The sequence below is a fragment of the Anas acuta genome, chromosome 1 (assembly GCF_963932015.1).
Source record: "Anas acuta chromosome 1, bAnaAcu1.1, whole genome shotgun sequence".
NCBI classification, from domain to species: Eukaryota; Metazoa; Chordata; class Aves; order Anseriformes; family Anatidae; genus Anas; species Anas acuta.
The window spans coordinates 7636243-7659152 of NC_088979.1; the positions used below are offsets into that span (position 1 = coordinate 7636243).

Consider the following 22910-nt stretch of genomic DNA (forward strand, 5'->3'; position numbering starts at 1 on the left):
CATTCCTTTCTGCACACCCACCTCGACTGACCCTTCATTTTTGCATTTTAAGATGTCTTAAAGAAAAAAAAAATTAAAAAAAAATGTAAAACAACTTCTTATATGGCACCTACAGATTAGAGTAAAAGGGTTTTTATATGCCTAGCATGAAGGAGTTTAACCCCATATTTCCAGACCCCCAGGAGAGCAAGAACATCCTTCTAACATCTCCCTTCTGCTCTACTAACAGCTATAAAATACGCCTGATTGAGCTAGACACTTCTTTGTGTCCTCCCAACACTGCCTGCAACATTTTCTCCAAAAACTCCTCACTGAGGACATTTCTGGGAGCTGACAGGAAACTCTAGTGAGAAAAACTCACAATAACATTTGTTTAGAGGTCTGGATGGCAACCCCATACATGGCTGCAGTTGGGATGGGCATTTCTGGGCAACTCAGAATGGAACAGAAGTAGAAAGCTATATATAATTAATTTTTTTAACCCCTTGTTTCATAGTAACTATGATCACAAATGCAGAGAAAAGCAGCTGGTATTAACACAGAGCTGAGATACGAAAGCCCCCAGTTTCCAGCCCCATGTGTGAGTGAGAGCCCACGCTCCTGAACAACTTGATCAATGTTCACAACAATAGGCTCCTATGTAAAAAATAGGACATGTCTTACACTGCCTGTCTCCTATTATTAAAAACAGTGTTGTGTCTTTTCATTAAACACTTCTTTATGTACTGGGGAAAAGACTGTCCTCTTCTCTGTCCATACCTCGTGTGGAAGAGAACACTTCCCAGACCAGTAAGAGAGGCAAAACTTTTACAGAAAGCAAATAAGACTATGCAGGAAATTCAAATTGATATGGTTAGCCACATCTGGTTTACTAATTTTAAAAACTGTTTTGACAGTCTCAGGGAGAAAAGGTAAAGAGGGCGTGAAAATTTTATTTTACTTCCAGTCCCAAACAGAGTTTTGGCTTTTCACTTCCTATTTCCTGGCCTGTGAGAAGCAAGCCCTTGTCTTCCAATCCCTTCAAACTCCCTGCTTTGTTTTCCCTGGCACAAGTCAGTGTTCTCTGGTACCCAGGGAGGTTTTGAAACCCAGAGCAGCTCTCTAATAAGTTATGGAAGAGTGGGACAGAATGTGTACTTGGCTTGTTCTTCAAGGGTCATGGTACATTAAATGGCTAATCTAAAGTTTGGAAAACCTCAATTAGTTTACTTTCATGAGAATGAGCAGAACTCCTGAAACTACTTTACCCACAGAGAGGTTAGGCAAGCTTGGAAAGAACTTCATAAGAGCTCAATAGCCTCATATCCTTAAGGAAGAGTGGTTTCTGGTATGTAAGCATGGAAATGAGACCCACGAGCCGGTAGGTCTAATCCTGCTTCTGTCAACATGTTCTGGTTTTGTCCAATATAGCTTTGTCTTACATGCATGCATCAAGTTTGTTATAAGAACTATTTACAACGTCACCTGAGTGCTCTGCATGGAAGAACCAAAGGTTATTATTGCCATTCCAGGAAATGTTGAGTAAAAGACTCTGTTAATGGCAAAAAGACCTGTTCTGTCACATGTCCCAGACTTCTCTTTATAACCTCTTTAAGATCTATGGATTAGTGTTGGCTATGCATCTGCATCAGCTTTCTTTCCTGCATTCCACGGCATGACATTTCTTAGGACACTGAGTAAAGCAGTGAATTTCTGGTACCTTTCCATATGTCACTTACACAAAGATTATCTATTCAGTGTTCATCTGCACTGACATCACCAGCATCACCACAAGACTACTATGTCCTTCTCTATAAAATGTGTGGAGTCTGACAATAAAGATTCAAATGTGCTGCAAAAACTTTCTTTCTCAACATTGTGTAAGTAATGATCTCATCTTTTGAACCCTAGGATTCTTTCACAACACTTCTAACATATAGGTGTAATTGTGAAGCACTGATATAAAACAGATAATGCAATTTGGACTGTACTCACAAACTACCAAGAAGCAATAACTTTCTTGACACAGGCAACAGGTTAGATCAAAGCTTCCAGCATTACAAAAAGACATTACCAATTTTAAAAGAATCCGAACAAATGAAGCACAAATAAAATAAATGGCCAATTGAAATAATCTCTGGAGAAATACTATGAGAAATAAATAAGTAGATAAATATAAATAGATTTATTTCTAAAGCATTGCCCTTCATGTAACTGCATGAGGTGACCAACAGACATAACCTATTCTGTCATCAACCTCCTACAAAAAAAAAAAAAAGAAAAACAAAACAAAACAAACAAACAAAAAAAAACATTCCTACCCAAGTGCATTGCCCAACAGAAACAACAACAAAAAAGAAGAGAATCCCACATTCACACATGCGTGCAGATTTATCTATACCTACCATTTAAATAAGAATTATTAGGTAAGATTATCTTCTTACCTGGCACAGAATACATGACAAAAAAGAGGATATAAGTGGGGGTTCAGGAACCAAGCAAAAGGAAATGTTGGCTGAGTGACCAGGTAGAAGTGTCAGGCCAGTGATGATTAGAACCAAGCATGGATTCCAAAGGCAGTTGTAGAAGATACCATTAGATAAATCTTAAAAATGGGTCTTACTTAAGTTTTCTAGAACATATCAATAACAATAGTGATAAATCATGCTACAACACACATTTCTGAAAGCAGAAATAGCCAAGAACAATTCACTTGTGAATTTTGGAAATTATTGGGTTTTGGTCACATTTTTGCAATTGTATATAACAAGTTTTGACTGGTAATAGAATTGATTGGAGGACAATTCTCAATGAATTCAGCAATGATGCTTCCATTTCTGCTCTTTTATTGGCCATCAGGAAGGTGTTCTCTGGAAACAAATGGGTCAGAAACAGAATTTCCTTGTTAATAAAAAGTATGCTTTTCCCCAGTCTCACTCTAGGATGGATCTAATATTGGATTTGTGCTTCATTCTAGCCAAATTTGGGTGATATTTCTACACATTTTGATCATGATTTATTCCATATAGAGGCATTTCTTTCTGCATAATGAGACCTTAGGTAGAAAAGAACTCCAAACATTTACCGAAGCACCAATGATTCACATTTGTAAACAGCAACATTTTCTGTTGGCAATCTATTTTGATTTTATCTATAGTTAAAATACCAGTAACTGCATAGTTGTGATTTATTTTGCACCTTCTTGTACCTCTGTATTACAGATGGAAAAAAAAAAATCCTTAATGCAAATCTGACTTCAGGGAAGCCAAATCACTTCAGCAGCCCAGTTGTTCATATACAAGAAATCCAGCAGAATGCTATGGAATGTGCACATTTACCATTAATAGGTACATCCTTTTTACTAAAGAATGACACACTTAATGAAAAAGAACCATATTCCTATTTTTAATGACCTTTCCCAGGTCAAGTCTTGAAGCAATAAATCCTCAAATGGAAATGTCAGTGGATGGCTAACAATAAAATCCAAGGTAAAATAAAATATTTACTTGGCCACTGTCTAATAGGTGTTAAACTGCAGATATAGACAGCATTAAGTAGTTGCCAAAGGCTTGCATTTAATACTCTCATGGCCTGTTTTCTTCTTCTTTATTATCTTTTCTCCTTCTTTACAGTCTTGCTGTCTTTCCCCATTTCTTGGTTCTGCATCTTTTTTTCACTTTAATAATCCAATGAATTCCCCCTCCACTGAAGTGAATCACAGTCAGGAATTTCAGATTATCAGCTGTAACAGATAAACTGTAAAAAGGGTTTTAGAGGGACCTCTGGAGCTACAGCAGAGACAATCTGAGTTCTAAAAAAAATAAAAAAAAAAAATAGAAACTATAAAAAGGAGGAAATTAGTAGATGTAGTAGAATGATGTGGCAAAGCAGAGAAAAGTCAAGCTCGTTTAATGTACAGGACACTTTCTTCACTAACTTTTGAAGTCTCTTCCTTTAGAGGAGACAAAAGAATCCAGATGAGGTTGGTTATTCTGCTTGTATTTACAAAAATATTAATAAGGTCTTTTACCAAAGTGTCTTTAAGAAATTACACTCTCAAGAGTTAAGAGGAGAGATCAATCAAAGAGTTAACAGCTTGCCAAGAATTGAAAATGAAGGATAGTAATAAAAGACAAGTTTTCACTGTATAAGGAAGCATTCAGTGAAGTTTGTTAAGAATCTCTGCTGGCACCTATGCAATTCAAAATAGTCATAAATTATTTGAAAAACAGGTAGTTGACAGGAGTGCTTCAGGAGCTATTGATGTATCCACAGTAGCAAAAACATGAGTTAACTGTGTAGAGCTACAAAAGGATCTTGTGAGACTGTGTAATTCAGTGTTAATTGCTGCCAATAAAGGGTGAGATTCATCTACTTGACATATGTGTCTTGTGTGATTTTATATGCTTTCAAGTAACCTGCCTCACCTCAAGCTGCCTCTCAAGAGAGAGAGAGCTACATGACATCACAAAAGGGCAATTAAAAAGGCATTAAATTCTATCTATCCATGGTGAAAGTAAGTGTTGATTGATTCAAACTAACAGAAATTTAGAAATAGAATCCTAATCTTAGGTATACTGAAATGGTCTTTAAATGAATAACTATTTGAGAAATAGTTCAACATGAGTTTATTTTGTAATTTATAAGAAACCTTGTTTTATGCCCTGTATTGTTCTTTTCTCTTGTTTTGTAATGCACATAGGGTGAAAACAATTACTTGAAATTTATCCTTTCAGGCCACTTTTCAAACTGGTACAGATTTTGCTGTATAACTGAGATTTACATCTATTGTCTCAGAGACTAACAGCTGATAAATTCATCATCTTCAAACTTCAGATCTGAAAGTAGATAGTACTGATCAGAGAAGACTAATTTATTTTAATTCCAATGATCTTTTAGAACCAAACTCTATGTTGCTGTATGCCTCCATAGGCTCTTTAATTAACTAGAAGCATGGAGAATAAGACATTTCACTTAATCCCTGAGTGTACTGAAGTTTAGCCTTAAGAATGTTTCATTTTCCTTTATTTTCTTTGCCAAGAAATCATTTTAAGTTGTGGTATTTTTGCCCCCACTGACATCAACTCACACTGACTCCATTAAATTCATTATTTCATCTGTGGTAATTGTACCTAAGGTAGGACCTTATAAGAACTACAGCCTGAAATCTTGGAGGGCCCCAATTAATCATCAAAATATATAATCTGAAGAGAAACCAGAGTATATGCACCATGCACAGACCAACCAGACATTTGGGAACAACAACTATATATATATATATATATATATAATTAAAAAATAATTAATATATATATTTTATATATATATATATATATATATATATATATATTCTCTTATATTTTTTAATTTTTAATTAACCGCTGATTTTGCCGTGGTTCTTAGAATCACTTCCCTACAAACTGATTGGTTGTCAAGTAGTAAAACTCAACTTTTAATACATTTCCATACAATTTTCTCCATTAGACTCCCGCTCATTTACTTCTTATTTTCATTGTTTTTGTGCTTGCTATTTTCTCCATCCCATTCCTTATAGTTTCACTGTAAGTCCATCTGAATCGCTGATCCCAATTCAGTCCCATGGCCATCTTCCATACATTTCCTTCTGCCCCATAACATATCCCAGAAACACCTCCTTTCTCTTTTGGAAGATGAAATACTTGTTTTAGAAAGGTGTGTTATTAGACCTCAACACTATATTCCTTCTTTGATCTGGCTCCATTAGTTGTACCTGAATTTGCTTCAATTCACAGAGTAATTAGAAGAACTGAAAGAATTCTGAAAAATATTCAGTATAATGTAACAGATTTTTGGAGCATCACTATTTGTCAGAAGAGTTGTCAAAGTCCTCTTTCTTCTCCAGCTGGTATCTGGAATTTGTCACCAAAAGTATTTAAAATCTGTTATTCTCATAACATTTATGCTTTGGTTTGTTTTTTTTTTTTTGAGGAAGTCTTTGTTCTACAGTATTATGTTATCATATTAATGCTCATGGCTTAGTGAATTTTGGCCTACACATTTCATTGGCATGCTGCTTCGAGCCTAACTTCTCAATCATTAATGAAAATATCAGGCAAATCTGCATGTAATAATGGTTCTGGAAGCGGTGCCAGCATCCCTCTGTAACTCAACATATATCCATCTGGGCACAGTCATTCCTGGGGGTCTAAAAAGTCATATAGCAAGACTAAACTCCAAGCCAATTAACATGAACTTTTCTTTAAAACTTCAGGAGATAATGTAGGAACCTCTTAAAATCAGCAGGAGCTGGGCGCCTAACTGCTCTTAATGTTTTTGAAAGTCTATCTCAAAAAAAATATATATATAAGCAGCAGCTAATAATTTAGTAATTCCATCAAAACAAGCAATTAAGTGTGTCTTGCATGATTTGTTCTCTATAAAAATCATGCTGCTTGTTTACTCAAACTTCTATTACCCTCTAGATTTTACTGATTTCATCTCCGGGTATTTATTCAATTATTTTATAAGGAATTGAAATCTAATTCATGAGCTACTCACAGTGACACCTAAATCTTTTCTCACAGCCACTCTATCAAATGAAGAGGCAATCAGTCAGAATAAGACGGACTATTTTTGCCAATGCATATTACTATCCTTAGAAAGTAGAAAGTAACTGAGCTAAAGTTTAGTGAAATTCCATGTCATGATGGTGCTGAGCCTCCCAAAGTATTTTAAATCACCTAGATTTTCTATTTTGGATTAATTTGACTAAGCAACACAATTTCATGTTACTAACTAATGCATCTCCCATTTTTTTTTCTTTTTACAAACTAGCATTGAAATTTCCATCTGCAAAAATTTAGCCAAAGTTCCTGCAGCTTTGCACTGGACAGATGCAACATTAGGCCCTATCATAACTCCAGTTCTTGCTGCTCACCCACCCAGTTTGTAGATACAGGTAGAGATTGTTCCTTATTTTCATATGTAATGTATCTCAAAAGAAAACCTAGCAAATGCATTTAAAAATACTGTCAACTTTAATCCATAACTGTTACCCATACCTACATTCTTATTACATTCTTCTAAAAGCAAAACCAAAAAATTCCTACAACGCTTCTCCAACTAACAAGACACACTACTTGCTTACAGATGCTCTGTCACGTTGATATGATACACTACTCTGGACTTAATTAAAAATCTAAGTAATTTTCTGTGGAATCACTGATGTGTTTTCCAGCATCTCTCTGAGCTCCACTTTGAATAAGGTCAGTACACAAGGGGTTTTTTCTGGTGCCTGTAAGGTGACACTGCATATCGTCATCAACATTTCTGCCACACTTTGAGAGCAGTACAGTGGAATTAGATGGAAATCAATAAATGTGTGGTGACACTAAGAGTTGCCTATCTGGTTCCTGGAATGAAGGTCACGAAAATGCCTAAGAATGAAATTAAGAAAAAGCAGCACATTGGCTAGAGGCAGGGCAGAATGCTAGTAGTAAGGGAGATAAAAGGATATTTCTGAAATTTCATGTCTCCTATTGCAGGTGCCTGCCTGACCTATGCCCTAGAAGAGGTTATAATACATTGCCTACAGCCCTCCTCTACTTACATGCCCAAGTTCTCTCTTTAGGTAGAGATGATTTCTTCATCTTTTCCCCTCAAAAGACGGATGGAAGATGAGATGCTCTTAATAGAGGTGCATTTTTGTGAACAGAAATTCAGAGTTCAACACAGGTTTCACTCTGGAGATCAAATCCACCTCCCAGGAGAGTGCTATGACCAGCAGCAATGAACAAGGCTCAGACAGAAAGTCTCCATCCTATCTGCCAAATGTGGCCAGCGGTACAGGAAAACATGAAAGAAGTTTGAGTGCAAAGGATATGAGATTTACTTCTGAACACTATGGTGCTTAAAGTCTTAGAGGCAATAAAACGGTGAGGAAAAGAGGGATGGGAATGGGCATGGGCTTTATGAATTGCCTACTTAGATTTGGAACTTGAATTTTGTCTAAACTGCCTTTTAGCTACTAAAATGTTATGTGTATCCAGGGTTTTGTAGTCCTGCGATGTATCCCTAACTGCTAGACTGGCAGTTAGTGTTTCATGGCAGCTCGGACTGCTATTTGTTATTATCCGGCCTTTTCAATTTCATGACAGTTGGGGTCTTCTGGCTCCTGCTCAGAAAGCAAAATAAATGTGAAGCTTCTGCAAGTGTGACAGTATATTCAGTCAGTGATGAATAAAAAGGAATAATAAACGGAAATAATAAGCTAAGAAAAAAAAAAAAGTATAAAGATTACAACACAACTGAATAAGGGTCTGAATAAACTGAAGGCTAAGGAACTGAATAGATTGAAGGGCATGGAACATGTCTAAAAACAAATGCTAACAGTAATTTTTTTTATGCTTTAGAGATGTATGGTTTTTAAAACAGTTGTGTTTAAACCACCTTGAATATCAACAGCTTCAACCTGTACTTACACTTGTATTCCTGGAACATACTCCTTACTAAGATAAAAGCATAAAATATGTTATTATGTTAATATTCTGGTTTTGCACCCAACAACTGAAAGACTAAAATAACAGGCAGTTTCCCCACCTCCTGTCTTGCCCAAAATAAAAGATTTCCAAATGCTCTGGAATACAACAAAATATATGTTTTTCATTATGATTTTCTTACACCCTCAGTTTCAAAATACAGATTTTCTAAACACTGAGCCTGGGAAATTAAGTGTGGAATCTGAAATCATATTGCACTGTTACACACTACTACCTTAGATCTCAAATAGAAAATAGATCTCAAAGAAATTTAGGAATGTAGCGAGTATTTCTAAATATACTTTGGTGAAACCAAGGAACAGACAGGATGATTTTTCATATGGTGCACTTTGAGCAAACCAGCTCAAAATGCAAAATATGCATTTTTTTTTCTGAAAACACAGTTTTGCCTCAGATCAGCCACAATGTTGTACATTTTATGTAAATTTACCCGTAATAAGGACTTAGAAATAAGTTGACAATTCTGTTAATTACCTCTGAACTCAAAACAGCTCACTGTAGTCATAGCTGTAGTCATGCTGTAGATTATTACTGCTAAACACAGTCAAAATAAAAATATAGAATCTCTATGTCCAAAATGCCATTTGGTAGTAGTGCAATAATCGGATATAAATGAATATAGTTGTCAAGCTTGATTGAGTAAATTGACCAGTTAACAAGTTCCCTTTTCTGGGACTTTTACTGCTTAACAGCAGTTAAGCACTTCTAAAAATCCAATAAAAATGTGCTATGCTAAACTACTGCTGTGAATGCTATGAAACCACAAACCTAATTCAAATTATTTAATTTTCAGAGGTGATAAACTAGAGGAGACCCTTCTACTTTTATTCCAAAATCAATTTTGCTATTGATCTCACTGAAAAAGAAAAAAAAAAAAAGAAAAAAAAAAAAGAGACCTTATAAAAAGGTTTTATTATTAAATGGAATAGAAAGACAATGAATAATCTTACAGGAAGAACTCCACAACTTCGTATCAGCCTCAAATAATATACAAAAAATAAATAAATAAATAAATAAACAGAAAATAAATGAGAAAAATAGAAAGTTCTGGTCCAAAAAAACATTTTTATTATGGTTTCCATAGAACTGATATTTCAGAAAGTTAGTCACAATTTGAATTTTGCAAAAGAAAACAGAAAAAAATCACTGTTTAAATCACCCGTTAAATCTCTAAAAGCACAATTTATGTACACATTTACAGGTGGAGAAAACTCATAGCTGATCAGATTATATTCAAGTAGAATAAGCCTATATGCTACACTAGAAAACTGATAAGCATATATCTGATAAGTAAAAACTTCATTGCTACAGTTAAGAATTGACAAAATAAATGCCAAGATTTTATTAGCAATCCAGTTCTTGCTTTATTTAATATATATATATATATACACATACACATCCAGGTGAGGATTCAAACATTCCATATTTAAAAACTTTTGCTAGCAAGGAAGAGAATGAGGAACCAAAACCTGTGTTGTTACACCAGTGCAAATCTAGATTTACTCTAACATATCTGACAACAGAATTTCGTTCCACTTATCTAACTCTTATTTTAATGAATTCCAGTCTGTCACAAGTAACTGCCCATCCATAACCACAAGCTTAAGAAGCCTCTAAACCGCTGATTGCAAGAAAGATATTCCAAGGGAAATATCACTCTGTGCTTGATGAGTTACCACACTTTATCTCTAAATATCAGCTGCAGACCTCTATCAGCTGCAGAGCTACAAAAATCCTTTGGGAATTTTATTCTATCTGCTATGGACACTCTACAGTTTTATTTACCATCTAAATAAAGTAAGTCTGCTAATGTCAAATGTGACATAAATTGATTCATTAGCAAAGAGGCCTGGACTGAGTTTACAATTAAAGGCTCTACTGTGCAGACATGCAGCAGATTGCCACCCACAATCCTGTTTCATAGAAAGGGTTGAAATCCAGGTAGATTACAAATTCTTTGGTGAGTTGTTTACCCAACTTTTTAACAGAGTTTAGTCTTTAAATAGTGGCTATTTGTGTGTCATGCTTTGTCCTATCATGTTTATCCAGTAGCAGTGACCAACACAGGATGGTAGTAGAGATGAGGGGTGACAGTGAATCATTTTCAAGTTTTTAAGTGAGATATTACATGATAGTATTTCCTGTAACAACAGATGACTGGATTCAGTCTCCTGAAGCTTATTTCCTGTCCTTCGGTGCAGTATTGCCATTCTGCTACTGTCACGACATTTAAAACATTTATAGGTGGCTATCCAGTGTTAGAAATCACTGCCCTTCCCTTTTGGATGGCATCTCTGATTACCTATTCCACAATGTCAGTGGGATAGAAAAACAGTTTGAAAACAGGAAATATTTGTCCAAATGTGAATATTCCTCTCTTAGAAGTTAGAACAGAGCAGGGAAGAAGGCAATGTGAGGGGTCTTCTGTGGGTGAAAAGAGAGCCTCAGACTAGAGTGCTCCCTTACCCATCTTCCCCTCCTAACTAATGGAAAGCCCAGCCTTCACTCAGGAAACCCCAGGCTTGCACCATGCCAGTGAGAGGAACAGCACCATAGCCAGACTGAGGTGCAGGTGGCACAGCAAGAAAGGGTAGGAGTTGAACAGCAACAGGTTCAGATTATCTGGGGACAAGGATGGAGAGCTATTTATGTAGCAGAGATCTGTAGAGCTGGGGTAAGCTCAGGTGCCAGAGGCATGAAGGAGGTATTGAAAAGTCTGTATAAAAATACATATACATAGCATGGATCTGTGGGAGGGAAAACTTCAGGCTTTCTCTGGTTTTGCTTATTCTTTAATTATACTCTATCCTATTTTAGATGCTTCTACCATGGATTAAAGACAATTCAAAGGAATGCAGAATGTGTAGCCTCTAAATGTAGCCGGCCCTGAAGCTCAGTTCTCAGCAACAACGGTGACAGAAGAGCAGATTGCGGATCTGACGGCTCCTACACACCTTGCTCGTCCTGTTGCTCTACAGCTTGAGCACAGCCCCCAAGCTGAAGGTAAAGAACTGAGCCAAGAGGTGGTCCAGGCTGCCAAAACAATGCATCAAAAGCTTTTCTTGATGTTACTCCATTATCTATGAGGGTAAATATTTGTTAGATGTCTCTTCACTTTCCATAAAAGAATAATGGCACTGTTCTGTCATCCAGTGCTTTGTTACAGAGCTGTGGGGTTACTCCAAGAGTTGACCATGGCACAGCGAAGTGTTTTACAAAGATGTGGCATCATGCCTAGGCTGACAGCTCTTCCCATGGGCTAATTACCTTTGGTGAAGCACTTGCTCCAAACTGGCATGAATGGCGTTTCTCTATGCAGCATAACCTTGTTCTCCACTTCTCCCATCTTTCACCTCCCTCATTTCTAAAATGGAGATAATAGCTTTTCCCAACTTCTTCACAAGGGTCTTGTGACAACAGATTGACATCCTGAGATGCTCAGACTCTAAGGAAATACCATAAAGTACCCAAGGTAAGAAGCTGAAAAAGACTTCAAAGCAGTAGGAACGGCTGGTTTCAGGATAGGCCTAAGAGATAGGCCTACAGTGGCTCAGATGAATACGTACAGTTGGAATGACTGAAAGGTTGCGTCAGAATTCATAATTAATGTTAAACATTCCAAGCAAATATTTGTGACTTCGCATAACATGATGACACTTGATGGAAAAAATGCAGATGCCCACCCAGTAAAACTCACAGAGGCATGCTGGCCTGTAGAAATGTATATACAAGCTTCACTCAGACCATGAGAGTCATCAACACACAGGGCTGAGCCAACACCTTTGGGTTTTGGCAATGCTCAGATCCCAGGAAGGGATGATACAGCTCAAGTCTGCTTGCATGGATAACTGAAGCTCTAATTTGCAAAACCCTGAAAGCACAGGATATTCAGGCCTATACTTCGTGGCCTTCCTGTAACACAAAACAGTTTATTAATTATATGTTTTACGGGCACTTTCCCATTTATATTTCTTGCTTCCCTAGAGCACACAGAATAAACAAATAGAGCAAACAAATCCTAATTTGCATGACTGTTCCCAACTCTAAAAAAAAAAAAAAAAAGCCCAAACAACAGAGATATGAGTATTCTGAAGTATTCTGAAGGGAAGAGTAATTTCCATCAGCCTTTGAAGAAGGTTTTTTTATATTTATTCCTTCAGAAATGCCTGTGCAACACCTCCATGACTTACAGGATGCCCCATTCCCAGGGCAGGATTCCTGTCTCACTTACAGTGTCATAAAAGCATTACTAACAGAGCTGAAGGGACACACCCCCAAGCACTTTGCAGGAGACATTCAGAACTTTGGGGGAATAAACCTTTGGAGAACACGTTCACTAAAGTGGCTATTCACATCCATTTATGTGGTAAGGAGAGACCTTTAAGTTTCTATAGCCCTGTAAGTGGAATTACACAGTATGTATTGAATGTATAACAAGACTTGCAATTTAAAGGTAAAGATGAAAATGCCACTAAAATATGCAGTCTATGATGGTTAAATAGATTGTGTATTTTTCATGACATTAAGGAAAAAGGGGTCTGGTATAATACAAGGTTATGTGAGATGCTGTAATACGTCTATGGTTTAGGCTATGTCCTCATGTAAACCTGTATTCATTTGTATTTTGCATGGAAGTCAGTGGCAGTTCCACATGCCTATAAAGGGGCATCTATAATAAACAAAAATTGGGGTAGCCTAGAAGGAAAGTCTCTTAGCTGAGTCTCTGGTGTAGGTCACCACTTTGCCAGCACTGAGAAAGTCCCCTGTCATGGGTTCAGACACCTGTATTGGAGATGGTCGTCTATGTCTCCTTTACCATTAATCAAGAGAAGTACACACTTCAACAGCCCAGTTCATGCTCTAAAAGATTGTAAAGATGAACTACACCTCAAAAGTGTTTATAGCTCTCAATTGACATGAACCTGGACAGATGAATTCCACTTTCAGCGTCTCTATAAAATGTTGCCAAACAAGGCCCTGCCCTTTGTCTTCCATAACTGCTTCAGACACGTTTCTTCTATAAATTTTTAGAGTGCCAGGCACAATGCTAAGGTGCAGTTTCCAGATATCACTGGGGCAAAAGTTACTGACCCAAGAGTCACAGCCTCACTGCTCCTCTTGAGCCACATTTCACCCGTTGGTTAAGTACACGTCATTTCTTAATATATAAAATGCATATGTTTGATTTCCTTGAAAAATTAAATCACTGCCTCCTCATATACTGTAGCACATCTAAGAGAAAAAATAATGAAAACACTTTAGTTCACTTAGCTGGGGACTAGAAATGCTTCTAGGCAGTCATATTAATCATATTTGTGGGTTATCGTAGGGTGTAAACAAAGAGCGGAGCTAAGTTTGTTCTTGTATATATCTCCATAAATGCAGAATACTTGAAACATTTGTGTTTGACCTTAGCATGGAATTTCTCATGTCAGGAAAACATGGCTTGAGGGTAGCAACACCCCTGGGATATAACCCTTAAGCTATGTATATGTTATCAGAAAAACTATACTCCGATTGTACTTTACATCTGGGAATAAAAATAATAAATACCATACAATTTGGATATGCACACTGTTTTTAAGCTTTAGTGACACTGCCAAAACATTGCCTGGATAAAACAGATCTTAAAGCAGTATTTTAAAATCGTGCCTAGAAGAATATTCAGATTTGTTTAATACTTTCTGCTCATAAACCTCATGAGCTGCACAAACTTTACATAGCTAAAACTAAATAAAACCAACCAAATAAACAAACAAACAAACAAAAGTTTACCTTTCAATAATTGCTATCACAAAGATTAATACCAAGTTTTAGTTTAAAGAAAATTTCAAATTATAAATATTTTGTTCTCAGTTATATACTGTTGCACTTGTGTGACTGGAGGTGCTGTAGCAACATCCTGGTGCTTCCCATAAAACAAATAAAGCAATAAAGACAGCAAATATCCTACACATAATGTGTGCTTAATGAGACTACTCATTATAAATAAGTCATGTGAAATGTTTCCTGATGATGAAGTCAAGCAACTATGTGGGTCAATCTGCAGATAATGGTTTTGTACAGCTTAATGTGTACCATACGTTTTTTTTTAACTGATTTATCACCTCACCTAAAGGGTTTCTGAGCTTGTTTTGCAATTGTGAACCCCCTCCCTTGTTCCACTGGGATCACATTAGCTGAAACTTGAGGAAGGGCCACATAAATTAAGTATATATATTTTATTGTCAAGGAGCCATTACCTCTTTTAAAAATCTTCTTTCCCTTTTTTTCTCTCTAATCCTTGATGAACTAGAGGAGTAAAAGCTTCATTTTGCCCTGTTTCTCTCAAATTTTGCTCCTGAGCCATTCCCTTCTGTTAACACATACACTGCTAGCTTCTGCCTCTATCTAACCAAGCATGAAGCATTCGCTGCCCTGCTGGGATGTGCTGTGGTTTGCTGCTAATCCGACACCACCTTACTTTAGCTGGAACTTTCTCCACTGAATCCATGAATCAGATTACAACAGACACATCCAGACTCTTCCCCACTGCCAGCTACAGCCCCCAGCAAGCGGAACAGCATCCTTTTCCCTAGGGAAAGGTGGGGGGTGCAAACGAGAAGGAAGATTCAGAGCTAGGCAAGGTGAAGAGGGATTTAAGTGGTGATTTTAAAAAGCGGCTTAGTAGCTGGCAATTGGTGACAGCCTCACAGCAGTGCAGCATGTACAGTCTGTAAACGGTGAAGAGGTGGAAAGCAAAGCACCTTCAGCACCAGGCAAGGAGGGGTGCAGGAGTCCTGGGAATGATGAAGAGCTGCAGGAATACCGTGACCTAGCAGAAACACGCATGGCATTGCTTTAATACCTCCTCTAAAACCAAAGCTGGGTTTTAACACTCAAAATTTTCCATTACTATCAGCACAGAGGTGAAAGACAGGAGAACAGAGCATTGTATTAACAGCTCAGTTTTCAAATATTTCACTTATTAGCCACAAAAAACATTCCCCACCACCCAGATTGTCTACGGAATTTATTAGCCAAATGGGTTTTAACAGAAAAAGACTTAAAGCTCAGGGAGAGAGAGAGAGAGAGAGAGAGAGAGAGAGAGAGAGAGAGAGAGACCCTGTAAAAGGCACTTTCTGGAGTGCAGAGCTATTTATTTATTTTATAGAGCACATCCACACGGGAGCGGAAGGGACACAGTTACAAGGCATAACGCGAAGTCCTGGGAGAGAGCCGAGCCTGGCCAAACAGAGCCATTTATTTGTTTTGTGTTTAAAGAGAGCAAGATTGATTTCAGAAATGATTCTTCCAGACTCAGAGCCTTAAAACAAAACAGAATATGCGTGTTTCAATATGTTCCCGCCTGGCTCCATTGTACAACAGTGTCAGAACATTCTTTACATAGAGCACAACCACCAGAACTAACATACAGGCATCTTCCAGAAGTATGAGGTTCTTTAAAATAACTGCTGTGAAGTAAGAATGCAAAACTCTTGATCAGTTTGAACCAGAAATGTTTATAGGCTGACTCCCAGATCAGGCTAAAATCAGATGTTGTGCAGGGCATTAGCGCATTACTATCCCTCCAGTGTTCCAAATAAACTGGGAAAAGACAAAGCCCAGTAACTTTATCCCCTCTGAGCTGATCTATCCTACATAAACAGAACAATAATATCCTACACATGTAGCGGGGCTCTGAAAGGAGTGACATTTGCTCTCCTTGTGCTATGGATCTAGGTATGGGGAGGGCAGAAAGACTTCGGGCTCAGCTGCCATGCAGGCTGGCAGCCAAAACGTGTGCTAAATTCCCCCAGTGCAGCACCTAGATAAAGCAGCAGCCCGTGAGATATCACAGCATGCAATGTGATGTGAGGACCCTTGCACCCGTTCCCAAATCCTCTAAGTCAGTGTCCCTTTCTCCTGCACACTGAGGAGACAGCAAGCACCAAATGAGGCTTTGCAAAGCAGTGACTTAGGGCATGCACCAAAACCATTGTCTTTTGTACCCCAGATACCCTTTATCACTCTCTCCTGCTGTTGTTTAGTGGCAGTGGACACCCCAAAAAGGGCTATTATGGTGGAAGGGGATATGGTAGGCCAGTGAGCTCTGCAGTGGGAAAAAAAAAAAAAAAAAGGCAAGAGAAATCTATTAATGCTGCAGGGTAACAGAAGGTGAATGTGCTGAACACTGAGCTTAAGAAATCCTGTCAACAGGGTGGGAAGAAAAGACAACCGCAAGTATTTTTTGCAACACAGGTGCAGCCTGCGATCCTTCATTATCTAAGCATAATAAATCTAGCTAGCAAGCCACTCTAACAACAGGAAGGTTTAGTATGCTTAACAGCAATTCAGTGAAACTCCTTTTGGAGTATTTTATAATCAAACACTATGAATCCTTTAGAAGACATAACTAAAAGTGCAAGAGCAGACAAAGCCACCCTTAGGTAATTCCCTTGATTAAAACTCTCAGACTTAAAATGAATCTAATTAAGGACATTGTGAAGACACAGAAAGCCAGTGTTCACTTATGCCCTCTTTTGCAGATGGTGAGTTGCCAAACAGATCTGAGAACCTTAATTGCAAGAATATCAGCAAATTATAAAAAAAAAAAAAAAAAAAAAAAAAAAAAAAAAAAAGGCAAATTAGGGACTGCAAAAGAGTCAGACTGTTACATAACAGCAATGCTGCTGGATGTCCTGGTTCTTGCACTAGATGGCAAAGGCACTCTTGAGAGGACACAGTGCTTTTTATAAAAACTGCTGAAAAAGGAGAGAAAAACCTCACCCATACTCATGACATCAGGGGTGATGCAGCCAGCAAAACTGATAAAAGAGGATACCCTTTCTACCATTCTGCTTAACATTCTTTATTTGAGAGCTTCCTACACTGCTCTTGAGAGGCATCCAAACACACACGGTGGGCATCACAGGGAGTTGTCACAACTGGCCAGAATCTGGCTCTTTTTTGGATCCTACCACCATCCATAGCAGCTAATACGCTCTGTTTCATCACTGGAAAAATTAATTTCATTACGTGGCTTCCTATTAGAATGATGACACTTCACAGACATTCTTCTCAGATAAAAAAGCAAGGCAGATAAAAAACACTTTTGAAATTGGATGGTGAAAAACACCACCTAAGAGAAGTCTGATTTCATTTTCTCCAATTGTTTGCATTAGACTCCCAAGAAAATAAAACCACTGAAACATGGTAAGAAATGCTTACAAATGCCTGATACAAATAAGGTAGGCAGAAAAATCTGTTTGGCCACACAGAAATTGGTTTGATGAAAAACAAACAAAACAAACAAAAAAAAGTGACTTGTGAACTACAGGTTCCTTGCAGGTTATTGCTGAGCTCCTTCACTGCATTCATCATTCATAATAAATACAGGTGGAAGCAACCTCCAAGCAGGCAATTACTTCAAGGACCGTGTGTTGTATTCTACATTAAAAAATAGTAAAAAAGATATATAGCAATCAAGTGAATGGTTGAACTGTATTCTAATAGTGAGTTGTTTTTTGGTTTTGTTTTCCCCATTATAGCAGCTTAAAAATAGCACTGCTTGGAGTTATTCCAATCTTAGACATCTTCTAATGTTAACAAAGACAACAAAGCCTGATCCTCAGTTTACCATTTTTTGTGATAATACACAAATATGCAAGATAGCAGGTCTACCAAAATTACCTATACATGCACACATTTCTGGTGTAACAAAACAACCAAAGAATAAATCTAAATGACTTTATTTTTGATGGTTTAAGAAATAAATACTCTAAAAAACACCTAGTTGGCAATAAAAATTATTTTACTTACAAAAGTATTTAAAGTCACTATCAGAAAAGTCAGGTTTTGGTGTTAATGAAAATCACTGATTGCAGCTGCTCCTGACCTAATTACTTTTGTTATCAAACTCCCAGTGTACTTCCATTTCTGAAAGCACCATTCTGCCACACTTGGGCTCGTGTCACAGCCCTCTCAATACAAACTAAAACAACCAGACCACATTGCCAAGTCAATCCAAATCCTCTGAGGATGTGAAGTAGTAATTAGGAAAACCTACAAATTAGTCACTGCCCTGGATCCTCAGTAAAAGTCTATTTAGCTCAACGATTCAATCAATACATTTAAGTGAGTCTATTTTCATATACAGATCAACAGTGATACCATTATTTTTAACATAACATAAGTACAACCAAAAACATGGGGTTTGCAATGACTTGCAAGATTAGGTAGAGACTGAGGGAGAGCAAAAACTGGAATTTGTTTCTCGCTTATCTACTCATAAAAGGTGATAAGTTGATAGCTGAGAACCAACATCATGCTGTGGTCCAGAGCCAAAGAAAATGTCAGCTAACTCCTGCCAACCCCTCAGCTGAGATAAATCATCATAGCTCTATTAGACAGCCCTCTACTCTAACTTCCAGCATCCAAGGATTTGGCTCTATCTACTATGCATATTCAGACAAGATATAAATCAATGCAGTGTCAGCTTGACCGCAGTTTCTTTTTTTTCTCTTCAAGTATTACCATGTCCTTGATGGTTAAAAACAAATCTCACTGAAGTCATCTAATTGGCAGAAGGCAGAAAGCATTTACAAAGGTCATCTCCTACAAATCCAGCAGACTAAATTTTACTCGCTGCCCACCACCCCCAAAGTTACCTACATAGGGTTAACTTTCCCACTTACTAGTCCAGAAGCACTTAGAATTGCCAGTCTTTCTTTCTTTCATGAGAATGTGGAAAAGAAAAGCTGCATCTCCTTGTGTCACCACCTGAGCCTGGGGACAGGCTGGTGCTTTAAACATCAGTTGTTTCTGGCAGACCCTGCAGGAGCTTATGAATGAATTCCCACAAAACTGTGTCCACGACAGGGCAAAACTAGCAGGCAGCTAGTCATCACACGCAGCTGGAGCACAGTTGGAGCAATCAGCAGTAACTCCACACTCCCTCTGAGCTGGACACCGTCACCAACCATACCACGCCTTCCCCGTTGCTCCACATGGAACTAATTAAATTTCCAAAGAGCATGAACTTTTGAAGAAGCCCCGCTAAGCCCATACCCAACATTTCAACAGCTCAGGCTTCCCAAGGAGTTTGGTCTGGCATCAGGACCCATTTCTGTTCTTTCTCAAATGCACTTAGGATTGAAATTTTACCTGACAGGGCTGCTCCAAACACAGAGACTTACCATTCAGTCTCTCAAAGCTTTGGATTAAAAGGCTCAAACTTACGGTAGAGTGCTGAATGGGTATCCAGGCAGGTGTTTCGACTGAGCATTTGTGGGATGGGCATCTGCCATGGCTCTGCTGCAAATAAGTGAAAATGGCATTATGCACAACACAGTACGTGCTGCAACAGGCACGATGGGTTCCATTCCAGATGGAGCATCTAGGAGTTTGCCAGTGCCCATTAGACCTCACAAAGTCATTTTTCCACCATTATATAAGATCTGCAGCTCACTGGATCACAAAAGGCCTTGGGGTTGACCCATTAATTTTGCCTTGAACTTCACGGTTGTGTGGGTGAATGCAACCTTCATCCACTCTGAACCCCAAGCACCTGCCATCTGGCTTTCCTCCGCACTGGAGGATTCAGGGAACAACAGCAGAGCTTTATGCAGCAGGTAAAAATCAGCTTTTTTTCCCCCCATTTCATGACAGGCTGCATTTTTGCATCATGCATCTTTTGAAGCAGTGATAGCTGCAGCCTGAACAACCCCAGAGCTATTTTGCAGCAGGAGAAAATCTGTCCCAAATTCTTAGGGTGTGTGTTACTTTGCTTGCAGAACACACTGACTGTTCCCCAGATTGACCCCCGGAGGACAAAGAGGAGGAAAAAAGTGCAAGACTCCTGCAGTTCCCTGAAACTTAGCAGAACCAAAAGAGTGAGGGGTTAATTTGAAGTCTAATGTTCCACATGGCAGTGCAAGATGCTACCATCAGGCCTCCAGGCTGATCTTCCTGTAATTTCCCTTGCATTTGCAGTGATTCAATTACATTTTCGCAAAGGTTTGGAGCCCATCAGAACAAATTGCACAGCAGATTGGGTCAGAGTCCCTGAAGAAAAGTTCAGAATAAATTCTAGTGTCTGCCACCATTACTCTCAGCATTTCACATAAGAGTCAAACTATTATTTAGCTGCTTGAATTGGAGGACTCCTCTAATTATGTGTGTTCCTGAAGTTGGACATAACAAGAAGGAAAAAAAAAATCACTTCTTTTTTATTTTTCTTTAAGACAGGTATATTGCAAACAATTACAATACACCTTTCTTTTCCTCATGCTGAGAGCAAAGGAGAGCAACCTCTGCACACAGGAGTGATGAGACTTCACCCTATTTTCAATTATGAGCCTGATTTGAGAACATTAACTAGCCAAGCCTAGTAGTGCTTTCTTCTTTATCTCTAAAAAGTGAACATTTGTAAAGCATTGCAAAAACTGTGCATATCAGTTTCAGCTTTGTATTCCCCAAACCTTAAAAACTTTTGTATTTGCACTTAGACAACTTTAGGAATATGCAAAAAGGCATAGCTAGTAAGCAAGAAGCATTGTACTTTTAGATGGAAGTTTAGAAAGTCTTGTTTAAAAGGATTTGAAAAAGTCAATGGTATCATGGCAGCATTATCCTGTGGGTGGGTGTTATCTCCTGTAATGAAGGGATGAATGCTACAGCAAACTAAGTAATCCTATTGAAATAATAAAACTATTAATAAATTTTGATCAAAAGGCTGCATAAATTATTGTGAATTATTTTTCTTTCTTTTTTTAACAACTGAAAAGTCTTCAGTCTAATCCAGGCCAAGATAAAGGTAAGAAAATTAATAATTTTCTTTGGACAGGAAACATTTTTCTGATTGAAAAGTCTCATCTTACAAACTCTGGTAACCAGGTATATAAAATGATTGCCAGGAAACTCCTTAAAAAGACTCTTCACATTCTTAAAGAGGACATATCTGCAAAATAAAAGGCCCAGACCTCACAGCAGGGGGGAGCAACACTCTGTAAATTCCTGACTTTGAGATTCACTCCGAAATTGTCCCAAGACCCCAAATCACAAGACATGTGCTTCATATTCAAAGGCCAGAGGGACAGAGGTAATGAGAATTGCTTGAAGGCAGCAGCTCCCAGTTTTCCAGCATAAGGCTGGAAAACTGGGAGCCGCTGAGCATGCGGCTGGGCTGCAGGGTGACTGCAGGACTTGGCCCTTCAGAGCTGGATATTTGAATTATTGTCCTTATAACGTGACATTGCACTGGAATTGTCTGAGAAATGCGTGTAGCTCAAGGGCTAGGACAGAGCATTTATCCCCTCCAAAATTTTATTTTTTCATCTTTTTTAAATTACTGCTGATTTCCTATTTGAATGGTCAATACTTTTTGGATTTTGTTTAAAAACAATGCTTTTCATACTTTTTGTATCTTCCACCCTCACCCAGTTTAAACAAGAAATAAGGTTGAATATAAGATGCTAATAATGCTGAACTGCATAAAAATGTTCAATTTTACCTTTTTTTTTTTTTTTTTTTTTAATCAGCCACAAACTCCAACATGTTGCACCAGCTAAGGAACAATTTACCCAAAAGGTCAACACTACATAAGGTATTCTGCAAGCACAGGTAATACATGTAAGTGTGGGAATAAATACACTGGGAAATATTTGCAGGCTGCAAAAGGGACTAACTCCATTCGATTATTATTGATAATATTTTCACCAGTTTAGGAATTTAGTGAGGACTATAACAGTATAGCAAGGACTATAGTGTAGTAAGGACTATAAACCCTGGTCCACCATTACATCGGAAAGTTAAAAATCAAAAAAGAGGTGAAAATCCATCATTGGAAATCATCTTTTTCCGCCAATCTTCAGAGTACAGTAGTATGCTTTTCATGTTTACTAATATTTTTATGCAAAAGAAATGTGTCTTGCTTTGCTATTGTGGAAAATATGTTCCAATAAAAGAGTTCTCCATCTGAAATGGAAACAGACACTGCTTCTCCATAGCTTACAAATGAGTGATTTCCAGACTCTTCTTTTACTCCTTTTCTTTGAGGATACTTGGCCTCCTGCACTACTTCACCCTTGAGACAACTCTGTCATAGTGACAGACAGAGTTATCCAGGCATAGGCTTTATCACAGTTCCATGCAATCAGAGCTTTCAAAATATGCAGTAAGATCTTCAGCTTGTTTAATTTTTGTATAAAGAGACTTGGGGACACAAAAAGATAAATCCATTCTCATTGCTGAATTCTGCATCAGTCACTTTTTTTTTTTTCTTCCTTTTCCTGGGTTGATGCTCTAAATCCTTGATAAATTGCATAGCAATAAAACAGTCAGGAAGCAACGAAGTGATGACCAAAGCCAGACAGAGATGTTAACCCCCATTCAGCTAGTGCAATCCCTTCTCTA

The 22910-nt window shown here is 37.9% G+C and overlaps 1 protein-coding gene across 20 annotated transcripts in view; it reads right to left on the bottom strand.

The window, feature by feature from the left end:
• The window catches only part of DLG2 (discs large MAGUK scaffold protein 2), a 1027768-nt gene that overhangs the window by 844169 nt on the left and 160689 nt on the right, over positions 1-22910 (bottom strand). For 14 of the 20 annotated variants that reach the window (XR_011090260.1, XR_011090255.1, XM_068660895.1 and 11 more), the window contains one exon: positions 19737-19811. The exons of the other annotated variants lie outside the window; for them this stretch is intronic. Coding sequence is in view for 12 of the 14 variants with exons in the window: in XM_068660895.1 (XP_068516996.1) it covers positions 19737-19811 (75 nt within the window). In the remaining 2 variants the exon portion in view is untranslated. The remainder of the gene's footprint in view (positions 1-19736; positions 19812-22910) is intronic. 20 annotated transcript variants of the gene reach the window in all.